General features: G+C 50.4%; 1 protein-coding gene across 2 annotated transcripts in view; it reads left to right on the forward strand.

Annotated features, from left to right (window-relative positions):
- The first annotated feature begins 4665 nt into the window (after positions 1-4665).
- Positions 4666-12539, forward strand: part of Slc9a3 (solute carrier family 9 member A3) — a 47078-nt gene continuing 39204 nt past the window's right edge. For both annotated transcript variants that reach the window (XM_055598040.1, XM_055598041.1), the window contains exon 1: positions 4666-4964. In XM_055598040.1, coding sequence (XP_055454015.1) covers positions 4763-4964 — 202 coding nt within the window. In that variant the 5' untranslated portion in view covers positions 4666-4762. The remainder of the gene's footprint in view (positions 4965-12539) is intronic.

The raw sequence follows: 12539 nt of genomic DNA on the forward strand, positions 1-12539 counted from the left end.
CCTCTAACCCTCACTTCAGAATGTAATGTACTAGGCTCCTGTCTGCAACCATAGCAGAGTAATAGTGTCAGGACCTGCCTCTCTTCCATGGGGTGGGTCTTGGGTTGGGCCAGGCATTGGCTAGACATTCCCTCAATCTCTCATCTATCTACTCTATCTTTGTCTCTGCAGGTCTTGCAGGCAGGGTAAGTTTTGGATCGGAGTTTTTTTGTGGGTGGGTTGGTGTTCTCCTCCCTTCACTAGGAGTCTTGTCTAATAGAGGGTGTCCTCTTCAGTCTCCACGGCCTCTGCTACTAGGAGTCTCAGCTAGAGTCCCCCTCATATCCTCCCAGAGGCCTACCTTGACTTAGGTCTCCAGCTTGTCACAGAGATGTCCCTACCCCCAATTTTTCTTTTCTCTGCAGGCCTCTGTCCTCCCGGCCTCTGCTCTCCCCAGGTCTGATATCCGCCTTTATTTCTCTGTACCCTCTCCTACCTTGTTCCCTCTTGTCAGCCACTACTTCTGTCTATTCTGTTTCCCCTTCTGAGTGAGAGTTAAGTATCCTCCCTTGGGCCCTCCTCCTTATTGATCTTATTTGGGTCTGTGAATTACAGTATGTGCTACCTGGCTAAAATCTGCTTATAAGTGAGTACATGCCAAGCGTGTCCTTCTAGGTTTGTGTTACCTCACTCAGGATGATCTTATCTAGTTCCATCTATTTTCCCTTATTTTTAATGGCTGAATAGTATTCCTTTGTGTAATTATATCAGTTTCTTTATCCATTCTTCAGTTGAGGGACATTTGGGTTGGGAAGAGGACAAAAATCAGTCCTCAAGCCATTTGATAAGCTGGAGTGGGTGGGTAGGGGGTGCCCCTTTTCTGAGGAATAGGGGAGAGGGGATAGGGAAAGAGGGTGGGACTGGGAAGAGAGAAGGGAGGTGACTATGACTGAGATGTAAAGTGAATTAATTAATTAATCAATTAGAAAAGAATGCAATGCAGCAGAGCCAGAGCAGCCTCTGGCCTCAGCTCAGCCCACTGAGAGCCGTCTGGGATTGGCAGCACAAATACCCCATTTCCCTATAGTGGCTTTGCTGCTGGCTTAGGTGTGCCTAGCCCAAGCAGCTCCCACGTTTCCCAGGAGCCAGAAACACAGTGATAGTGCCCTGCCCATCTGCCACGTGAGATGAGACCTGGGCTTACCTGGCACAGTCAGGAGCAGAATACAGGCCAAGTGTCCAAAGGGACTCTCCTGCAAGTTCCAAGCTGGGCAAAGGCCCAGGCCTGAGCAGGGAGTGTCAAAGGCACTAACAGGCAGACATAAAACACGATGCTCATTTGTTTTTGAGAAATTCAATCTTCAATTGTATACTAGCAACCAAGGGAAAAAAAAGTAACAATAACTCTGCCTTGAGTGGCGATTTTGGTTTTGGTTTCTGGAAGAGTTCCCAGGTGGACCTCTTCGAACTCTGCTTGGTCCCCCGTGGGCAACTTCAATACACAGCCCAAGAAAGAAGGGCAGGGCAGCTCTGTAATGAGCTCGCCTTTCCCCAGGCACAGCTAGTGCTGTCACCACTCATACTGTTTTCCAAATGTGGGTGCCCTGGCCTGGCGGGATGGCATGAGCTTTCTAAAACCAGAGGCTTGCAGAAGAAAACTGCCTGCAACCTGGCCCCAGTCCACTGATGAGATACAACACCACATACCTATCATGACAGCTTCTGCCATGGCTGGTGTCCATGACCACTGCTTCACTCCTTTCCATCACCAGAGTGTGGGAACACTCACTGCTGGAGCCTTCTAGCAAGCCTGGGGGCATGTGAAACTTAATTCTCAAGTGCCTACAGACCCTGCCACACAGCCAAGCTCTCACCTGAGTAATGAGTAGGGGGTTATGGGGTGCCTTGCTTTTGTCTGTGACACTGCAGGGGCTCTTTGCATTCTCTCCCCAATTAGACATGTTTCACCTTGTCTTAGGAGGTGTGCAGTGTAAGGGGCACATCACATTAACAGCCGTGGACGGCCTCAGTGTTCAGCTTGAGTTTTCATATGTACATTGCAATGTTATTCAGCTTCATTTGAATTGCCTGGGCTCCTGGCTGCCTCAGGTTAGGCAGGTACAGATAAAATCCTTGGAAGGCCATTGGACATCATGGACATACTCTTGTCATGTGGTCTGGCCTTCCTGTGTAATACAAGGGCAGCATCCAGAAAGTATGCCCACCTGAGGCTCTACCCAGGAGCTTCTGAACTAGAAACAACACTGTTCTCATTCTCCTAGCCTTCCTCTGAGACAGAAGGCTGGGAATGTGACTGGGAACAGCAGTTTCAGGTAGACCATATGAACTGGGAGCAATTCCAGCAACTCACTATACAATAATGCAAGTCTGATGGCCAATTACAGAGTTATGATGCCCTGTTCTGTGCCAGGCCCTGTGATTGGCTCAGTCCAACCACCCATCCTCTGCCTCAACACTCATCACCCAACAACCCAACCCTACCACCCTGCCATGCAAGCCAACACCCAACAGCATAAAATAGAGAGACAAAAATAAAGCCACTTAGCTCAGTACTTCCCTCCTGGGAGCCCTGACCTCTAGGCTTAGATGCTAAAAAGTAACCCCACCTGTCCTGGGTCCAACCACCAATCCCTTGTTCAGTTAACCTCCCATCCACCCATTCAGTATTTCATACATGCTGCTAGGCACTATTCTAAGTCCCGGAGATCAGCCATGTTCCCGCTACAGCCCCTCACTTACAAAGCACACATTCCACAGAGGGCAGCCCAGGGAAGTACAGCCTAGTGGCTGGTGACTGAGCTAAGCTGAGGCGCAGATCTGTCAGGAAGTCAGGAGCTCAGTATCAAAACACTAGACACGAGATCAAGACCTCAGGGAGCTCAAGTGGTGAGCATGGGGAATGTCTGAAGCCTCAGAGAAGGGTGTTGCCTGTCTGGGCAAGCAGAGCAGGGGGTTATCTATGAGGAACTATGGTCTGAAGATGGATTGAATCCAGGGAGAATTGGATCGATCTTCTGGGTTGGGTAAGGAGGTCCTAAAGCTGAAGAGTATCTATCCAAGAGCTTTCAAAGCTTGAGTGAGGTTGGAAGAGGAGCTGCGAGGGACTGTGGTTGAAAGGTAAGTTTGGAAAGTAGAAAGGGCCTAGAAAGTTAGCCCTTACGGGGAGCTAAGATGCCTAGATTGCAACCCCCACTGAGGAGAAACTAACACCGATGGGCATAAAGAGCATTGAATGACAATGGAGTGAGCTGTGCTCACAGGCCTAGGTAAGAACTGCTCTTACGGAAGGGAGACTCCCAGACCACAGTATGCAGGGCTTAGGAGCTGAGGAGGCCTGAATTGTGCTGTTACAGAGTGTGGACTGGTTGGCAACACTGGCTGCAGACACCGCACCTGTAGCTGAAGAGCGGTCTACGCAGGTGGATTTGGGCTTCTTGACTGTGACACAGAAAGAATTTCAGAGGAGGTCAGTGTGAAGCAAAGCTGGAGTGTATAGAAAGATTGTAACAGATTTAGAAATAGGGGTTAACCAAAAAAGGTACCCAAGGGAAAGGACATTATGAATATGTGTGTATGGGCATCTCTTAAAGTGTCTTTACAGTTACATCTTAAAGGGTTGCTGAGAAGTTTTTCTTTTTCCCTAAATGTGATGGTAGGGTAGGGTTTAGGGTACACCAAATAGGATTACTGCTGATAAGGTGAAACCTTGGATTGCAAAGATTGTTCAAGGGGGTTAAGACATGGCTTTTTGTTGTGTTTGTTTGAGTCAGGGTCTCATATATCCCAAACCGGCCTTAAATTTGCTTACACAGCCAAGGCTTGCTTTGAATTCCTTCCTCCACCTCCCAAATGCTGATGTAACAGCCAGGGATCACCACCCCAGCTATGATAATTTTTTTGTTTTTGTCTTTTCTATAAACAAAGTTTATAGTCTTATTTGTGAGATTCCCAGAAAATTGCAGGCTTATATCTGGGAAAGGGATTAAAGTCATATACACTTAGGCATTAAACGTGGTTCACTGCCATTTTAACATTAAAGATTTTCCATATAAAAGGATACTGTACGCATGCAAAGTTCACGGCCGTTTTTAATTGTGATGGAATTCTTGACTCTTACTTAGCCAGAGGCTTAGGATACTCTGAAATGAGAAGTCCCTTTCCTGTCCTATGTCCCCTTAATTTTCTCTGTCTTTCTATAATGCCTCATGTTTACTTAGATGACCAGGTGGCTACCCAGGACTCCTTTCAATGGAGAGGAGCCTTGCCGCGTGTAGGTAAAGGGGTGCGGCAGACCATCTGGTACTGAGGGGGCCACGGTGGGAGAAGTAGGTCCCCCTGGCAGTGACACGCCTCGCGCTGCGTCCCTCTGTGAGGGAAGCGGCTGCTTGTGGACGGGGTACCGCTCGACCTTGGGGGCGAGCCACCTCGAGGACCTCGAAATCCACAGGTCCTGGCAGCTGTTTCAGGAGCCGAGGCACCCAGGGAGCCCAGACGTCCAAGCAGGGGGCCAACCAACTAGGTGGGCGTGAGCAGGGCAGTCGGGGAGTGCCTCTAATGCAGCACTGTTTGCGTTCACGTGTGCGCAGCGGGGGCGGGAAGGCCCCGCCCTGGCGCGGGAGGGGGCAGCGGGATTAAAGGCCACCCGGGCCGGCCAGGGGACCTGACTGCTGCCAGCACCGAGATCGCGCAGAGGGCTGCGATAGAGAGCGCAGCAGGCACTCACCAAGGTATGCGTTTTGGCTCCCAGAGCTGAGAGGCGGCGATGTGGCACCAGGCTCTGGGACCAGGCTGGAAGCCGCTGCTGGCGCTGGCGCTGGCGCTGACCAGCCTGCGAGGGGCAAGAGGCTTTGAGGAGGAACCGAGCGAAGGTGGGAGCTTCCAGGTGGTCACGTTCAAATGGCACCACGTCCAGGACCCGTACATCATAGCGCTTTGGATCCTCGTGGCCAGCTTGGCCAAAGTCGGTAAGAGGCCGGTGGTTTTGGGGATCATGGTATCCTGTGACTGAGTCATAGCCATGCCCTTAGAGTCTGTACCACCTGCCTTTGCCCTTTCTATCCCCTTCTGGGGAAGAGAAGGAGTTGGCGCAGGGAGTTGGTTGGAGAAGCGGACGCACCAGCTAACCCAGAGGCACCACACTCCATCCTACAGGATGGGCATTGCCCCACCTTCTAGCTCATGGCCCTATTGTGCCCAACTCCTTCTCTGGATGCTGCCCTTCTTGGTACCCTGGGACTTGATATTGCACTGAGAAAACTTACTTGTAAGTGAAGTCTGGGTCCAGAGTAGTCAAACAAACAGACAAACAAACAAACAAATGTTACTTATGACTAAATCCAGGGAAACTCATGACCCCTTGTCTGGAGGGAGGATGGTTCTCCTCTCAGATGGTTCAGTGAATCTGGGAGGTAGGACTGAAGGAGCTCCTGCCAAGGTGAGAGGAAGGTCAGACCTCTTAAAAATTCTAAGAGGATCAAAGCTTCATTATCTTTCTGGAGGTATTGGGGATGTGGTCCCTGAGGAATTCACTAGACACCTATTCCAGAAGAGCAAGAGCAGATGCAAGAGATCCCTAGCCTGCAATTTCCTTTAAGGTCTGGACTAGAAAAGACAGAAGGGGGCATGCCTCTTTAGCAGGACAGGGGAGGGCCGAGCTATGGAGACAAGATTTGGAGAGCTCAGACTCAGAATGCCTGGTTGGTAAGCTTCTTCTTCCTCTTTCTCTTCTTCCTCTCCTCCTCCCCCTTTTTTCTTTACTTTTCTTCTTTCTTTCTTCTCCTCCTCCTCTTCCTCCTCTTCCTCCTCCTCTTCCTCCTCTTCCTCCTCTTCCTCCTCCTCTTCCTCCTCTTCCTCCACTTCCTCCTCCTCCTCCTCCTCCTCCTCCTCCTCCTCCTCCTTCTCCTCCTCCTCCTTCTTTTTTGTACTTCCTGCTGCCTCCTCCTTCCATTCATTTAGACTGTGGATCTGGTACTGGGTTCTCCTTGCGTATGTTGTCTGACAGAGTGTTTCAATAAGGTTTACGTTGCTGTGGCTAGACAGTACTGACTTCTTCATACAGAGTACTCAGGAAGGGCCAAGGGAGGTTGGAAGGATGCCCTTTCATCACGCTCACCTGCTTCTCCATGGGCTGCAGCATCCCAGAACATGAAGTGAGTGTGTGCCTTCTGTGTTGTCTAGGTGCTTTTCTCTGTACCCCTGGAGCTTACCATCTCATCTCAGCAGCAGCCAGGTTTCTCTGCCATTCTCTGTGCTCGGACAGCACACTGACTAAGGGGCAGCCAGATCCCTAAGGGCTATAGTTCTGCAGGTCCCCAGGGGCCTTGACTGGCTCCAAGAAGTCAGTAGCAACTTTCACCAATATTAGTGAAGAGGATCGTCAGTGGACAGGCAGCTCTTCAGAAGGACCTCTCCATTTTAAGTAGTTTAGTGGGCCCAGGTGCTCCCTGTCATTCAACTTTACCCCACCCCTGACTTCTAGAACTTATGGGGATGATCCTTCCCAGGTCCTTCCCAAGGCCTCCTGGTGGCTGAGTGGCTCTTACTGATCCAAGTACCTCTACCAGATCCTGCTTTGTCCCCCAAATTCCTTCCCTGATTAAGCCTGCAGAACTTGGCCATATTGGTCCTCTCCCTGCTAGTCACCAGCATGTTCACCTAAGACCTGACACTTTTATCCTGGAGGTTCCTCAAGTATGGCTGCATTTCAGGCATCACAGCAGATATCTCCGCACCTTTGAGGACCAAAGCTGCTGTCCCTCAATTCCATCCCTTTCAGCCCCAACAATAGGCAATCACATCAAATCTTCACTGGTCTAGCTCTTGAGGCAGATTTGCTCTAATCGGACTCAAGCAGGCACCCATTGTCCACCCTGAAGACTCAATACAGATACAAGAAGGGAGAGAAACTGAGAGAAGCAACCTGCAGGTTCAGCTCTGCCCTTCCTGGTTCTAAGAACCACTGTCTTGGTAGCATGGACTCCCATACCTAGACTTTGCCTTACAACTCTTTCCTCAGCTGTGAACTCTGAATTTTTTCAGATCCTTGTTGACCTTGACCTGTCTTTCAGAAGCCTCCCAGACTCCCTTCCTTTACAATCAGCTTCAGATGTGCCATCACAGATCCTCATGCATAACTTTGTGGGCACATAGCTGATACATGTGTAAATTCAGGTAGTGTAGCTAAATCTACCACATCGTCAATATAAGGATGTGGCTTTCACTGGTTAATCCCTACTTACTTAAAAAAAAATGTTTAGGACTGTCCACACTACTTCATCCTCAAGTTGTACAGGAACTGCCTTCCAGGAGAAGATGGGAAGGTCTTTAGCTGAAGGGATTCACATTTTCTTCTGATTGTTTCTAACCCCAGTCCAACCTTGTGATTAGGAGGTTGTAACTCTTCCCACCAGTTTTGACCCAGCTAGGGAGAAAGACACAGACCCTGGAACACAAGTAGTGTAAGTATTGCAGTTGGGGACTGAGGAAGGCCAAGGGCAGGGATATCAAGGCCAGGATGCCTGTCTACAGGGGCAGGGTTCGTAGGCTGAAAGGTCTGATTGTCTGTGGTGGAAGGCTAGAGTCCACTCAAGGTGGGTGAGGTGCCCCCTTCTCTGTCCACACACTGCCATTTGGGAGTCTCAGCCTCCCAAATGGTGGTGGGAATCAAAGCTGGGTAGGTGCTAGGCTACAAGGGCCCACATCAGGACACGGGCAGAACTAGGTGTCAGAGTCCACCCAGGGTGGACCCATGCAGCTTCAGGAGCATGTAGTAGGAAGTTGTTGAGGATAGGGAAAAGCAGGGGCAGGAGTCTGAAGGGATTCCAGGGGAGTTGGTGGAGAGGTTGAAGGGAGACTAGAAGTGGCCAAGAGCGGGTGAGAGGAGGCAAGGGGGAACCTGTGGAAAAGAAACTGAAAAGAAAGTAGGATTGGCTGAGGCAATGCTAGGGGAAGACGGAAGCGATTTCTATGCAGGCCTTAGAGGACTTTGGTCCTTGCTGAATTTGTGTAGAGGGTGGCCTCAGTCATGACTGACCTCTCAGACCACTGCTTTGGTTGAAGACAGGGTTCAAGACCAGAGAGGCTGTGCTGAGAACAGTCAGCCTCGGGGCTTCAGGAAGGTGAGGAAGTTGCCCAGACTTGCTGAAGGAAGAGCTCTGGAAGCAGGGCTATTAGCACACAACTTTTCGGTCCTTGCCACTGTGCTGGGAGCAGTTGCGGCCACTGTGCTGGGAGCAGTTGCGGCCACTGTAGCATAGATCTCACCTCATGGTCCCTGAGCCTCAAAGCATAGCGCCCAAACCTTCTGTCTAAAGCCAGAGAGGGAACTAGGAGTTGATGGAGGAGACTGGGAAAAGTAGAGGAGGAGGTCATTGTAGAGGACAAAATGTCCAGAGGAGCTCAGTGAAGGGCATCGAGACAGTAACAGTGACCAACCCTGAGCTGAATCCCATCAGTGTGGAATCAGTAACCTCTCAGACCAGACCAGAATGGCATGGGGACTATACTGGTCAGTGAGACAGAGGCACTGAAAGGGAGACAGTCTAGGGGCAGGCCATGGAGCAGAGCTCATGTGGCTGAGGGGATTCTCTAGAATCTGCTGGGAGGCGCTGAAGTATACCTTCAGTCTTATTTTTGGAAACTGACCCTGGGCAGTTGCTTGAGCTGTAAAATCATGCACCGTTTTGAAGCTGAAGCACCCTGAGGAAAGACAGCAAAGGTTAGGAAGGGTTGCAGCATGGCAGGGATGAGCTCTGACTAGCTCGGCCTGTTCACACAGATGGCTAGGCCACCCTGCCCCTTCTGCTGCTTTCTAGGATTCTCGTCCTGCGAAACCCCAGTGTGGGGCACAGGTACTCCACCAGCCCTCTACAAACTGCTCACCATAACGAGCCAGGCTGCTACAGTATATCTCTGGGCCCTGATACCCTCACATTCAGGTGACTTCAAGTCAGGTCATGGCTGTGGAATTCTGATCTATTCCTGTCCTGTGCCAGAACTCTCCTTTCAGTTTCTTTTTTACAAGAGCCTGAGGTTCAGGTGCTTTAAAGTTAGGGTTCCCGTGCATGTGTATACCTCAAGAGTCCCATGGGGTCCTAGTGTAGTTGAATGAGCCTGCCGAGGTAAGGATCACCTCAGCTGTCCTTTCTCCACCCAGCCCCAGGGTTTGGAGCTCCCCTTAGAGAATAGCTTTTTATCTTTTCTATGCTAGGATATAGTTGCCCCTAGGATCACTGTGCCAAGCTGCTAGGGCTCAGAGCACCATGTGTCAACATCTCAGTGTTGAGGCTGAGATGGGTGTGGCTTCTCTGATCCGTGTGGACAGCGGGGAGTCCTTGTTCACGCTCCTGGATACCTCCCTACCAAGAGGAGCTAAGCAAGCCCCAGCTGATAGCCTGAGCTGCATTCTACCCTGCTGTCCCTCATGCCCCCTAACCTCTCCCCTCTCCCCTCTCCTCTCAGCACTCCTCTCTTTCTGCTCTTCTCTAGGCTTTACTTTTTTCAGGTCTCCAGCCAGGGATATGAATGGGTAAGAACTGTGAGTTTAGGATGTGCCCCAGTTCTTCCTAACCTCACCTGCCTTGAGGAGTCATGGCCACTATAGTGGAATGTCATGGGAGGGACAGTGAGTGACAAGAAGGAATAAGGTGAGGGCTGCCAGTGAGTGTCTCATGGCTCTGAGATGGGTGCCAGCTGAGTTCCAGCAATGTCCTTCTCCAGGTCCAGCTAGAGCCCAGAATCTACCTCCCTCATGCCCAGCCTTATCCTTTCACACCTGTCTTCCTACTACCCCACCTCTTCCTAGCTTAGAAATCCCTAAGCTACCCCAGCTCTTGAGGATACCTTCCCTATCTCCAACCTCTTTTTTCTCAAGCAAGCGTGCAATCTTGCTCTTGTTAAAGTCTCTTGTGGCTGTTCTGTCTATACCTAGCAAGGTTTCTGGGAGTGAATGCATGTGAGGTTAGGCATGAACAGCTGGTTGCATACACGGATATATACATGCATAGATGGATAAATGACATGTGGATAAACCTGGTGGCCTCCTCCCTTCAGCTCCCAGCACCACTTTGGTCCTGAGTCCAAGGAAGAGATTCCTAAGTCCTTAGCCAAATTCTTCCCCAAACTGTCACCTGGTTTTCTGTGCACGACATCCCTGGTTGATAAGTTTTCAGGCATGGCAGGCAAGGGGTGCTCCCATAAGCTTAGAGTACTGTGGCTGTCACACCTGAGTGTCAACCTAGCAGCTGGACAGGTGAGGTCTGTCAGGCTTGTGTGCACTGGGCTTTGCTTCTAGCTGGTTGCTCCTCTTGTCACTGTCATCACTGAGTGTCATTTATCTAAGAAGGATCTCCTGTCTGAAGGAGAGCCCTCGAACTGCTGCTACAGGGGACAGAGTTCAGACTAAGGAGCCGGAGAGCTGCTAGAAATGCAGAGGGAGTGGCCCGTCTTAGACACAGTAAGTAGACCTTCAGAGTAAAGGGACTGGACACTAGCTCAAGCCCTGCGGACCCAAGAAATAGGGGCCAACAGGAAAATATCAGGATCAGGATCATCGTTGGTTGGAGAGAGTGTGGTCAGGGACAGATAGAGGAGCCTCATTGTTGGGTAATAGTGTGGACTTTACCTGGGGCCCCTGAAAAAAACATTCAGCACCTGGGAAGGAGATGGTTAGGAGCACCTGCCAGGCTTATGTCCCTAGACATATATTTTGAAGGCTTTGTGTGGGGTCAGCAGTTCAGCCTGGAGTTATCCCTAGATGAAGACAAACCAGCATCGTTTTCAGGTCAGATTTTCAAGCTCTCCCTAAAGAGGGAAGTCTCCATAGGAGGAGTGGTCTGGTCCTCTCTCCCATCCTGGGCAGGTCAGGAAACCTGCTGGATTTACCACCTGCTGAGTTGATGTGCCAAAGTCCAGTTAGTTTTGAGTTCTCTACTGGGAAAGAGTTTCTTGCAAGTCAAGATGGGAAAGTTAAAAAGCCTGGTTTTATGCACTTTTTTGAAGAAAAGGAGGAGTGGAAAACTATTAGTTGCTGGGGACTTTGCTCTTAGATTTGGCCCACGTTTGTTCAGGGGACGTGGACCAGCTCTCCTGTTGTTCTGGGGCTGCATTGGGTCCCTCAACCTAAGCTCTTGGCATCAGATAGGCTTTTCTCCTGGGCCCTCTCTGGGCATCCTGGGCCTCCAACTTTGGAGAAGCTGTCCAAGAGATAGTTGACTGAGAAGGTGACACAGGGAAGTAAGCATGAGCGCTCCTTTGAAAGTGAGGACCCTGGAACTTGGGGAGCCCCAGCTGCAGGGTAGAAGCAGTGTGGTTTATCACAGTCACACAGGAAGACTCACAAGCTAGCAATAGATGTGGGAGGAGCCAGTGAGATGTGGATCCAGGAGGCCAGAGCCCTCTTAGGAAAGTGTGCCTGTGTGTGCAAACAGCACAGACCCATTAATGAGTGTGTTGAGTACATGCGTACACACACAGCCACCTGTGTGTATATAAGTATGTGTGATTTTGCATGGGCAAACTCAGACTGTTCATATTCTTGCTCCCACACCTAGACCCCACTGAATGAGTGTGTAAGCACGCTGTGTATGGGTAGTGCCATCTCTTGGCCTCATCTCTTCAAACCTCCTCTAGGAGCTTGTGCTTCCCCATCCAGGTCAACTCATGGCGGTGGCTTCCAAACCTCTGAAATTAGAAACTCTCAGAGTAATACGGAACTAGAAGAGTTCCAGGACCTCAGGGAGGGACTGGTGAAGATGGATGGTAGATTCTTCAAGGAGGCACTGTGTCTTCAGGGTTCCTGGAAACACACACAGGGCTCCTGGAAGTGCCTCCCACAACTGGACTTGGGCACTCCTGTTAACTACCTGTGTATGTTGAGGCATCTGAAAAGCACTCATGGCAGCCTCATTAAACTGTCTGTACGGGGACAGGGTCCTATCTCTCCAATGCCCCAGGCTCTCCACAGGACGTGAGCCAGCACCTGCATCTCTCTGTGAAGAGGTGTCAAGAATTGGGCTCTCTTGGTCTTTGCTCAGTCTTGATGCGACTTGATGCACTGGGGAAAGTTGATACGGCATGGGAAGGGGAATCTCCTTTTCGGGGGGGAGAGGGGAGGGGAGAGGAAGGACTGAGAGGGGACCCCTTGGGATGTAAAACACATTTTTTAAAAAGGAGGGGAGAAAGGAGAGGGCTCAGCAGATGAGATACTTACAAGGTGCCTGGCCTCTGAGCGGGCTACAGAACTTGACGGCAGGCAACAAACAAAACTGTCAAGAGAGCCACACATAGACAGAGACAGCATTTCCAAGCTGCACGTTGGGTATGTGTCTATGTTTTTTGAGGTCAGAAAACAGCTCATGAGAGTCAGTTCTCTTTATTCCGCCATGTGTGTCCTAGGGGTTGAGCTGAGGCCAGTGGGCTTGGTAGCAGCACCTTTACCTGCTTTCTAGCCTGATTTTTTAAAAGACTGAGCACCCAACTTCGATTTCTGGGACTCACATGGAAGAATAAGAGAACTGATTCCTGCAAGTTATCTTCAGAGC

The sequence above is a fragment of the Psammomys obesus genome, unplaced genomic scaffold, assembly GCF_907164565.1.
Source record: "Psammomys obesus unplaced genomic scaffold, mPsaObe1.curated_primary_1811, whole genome shotgun sequence".
In the NCBI taxonomy this organism is placed as follows: Eukaryota; Metazoa; Chordata; class Mammalia; order Rodentia; family Muridae; genus Psammomys; species Psammomys obesus.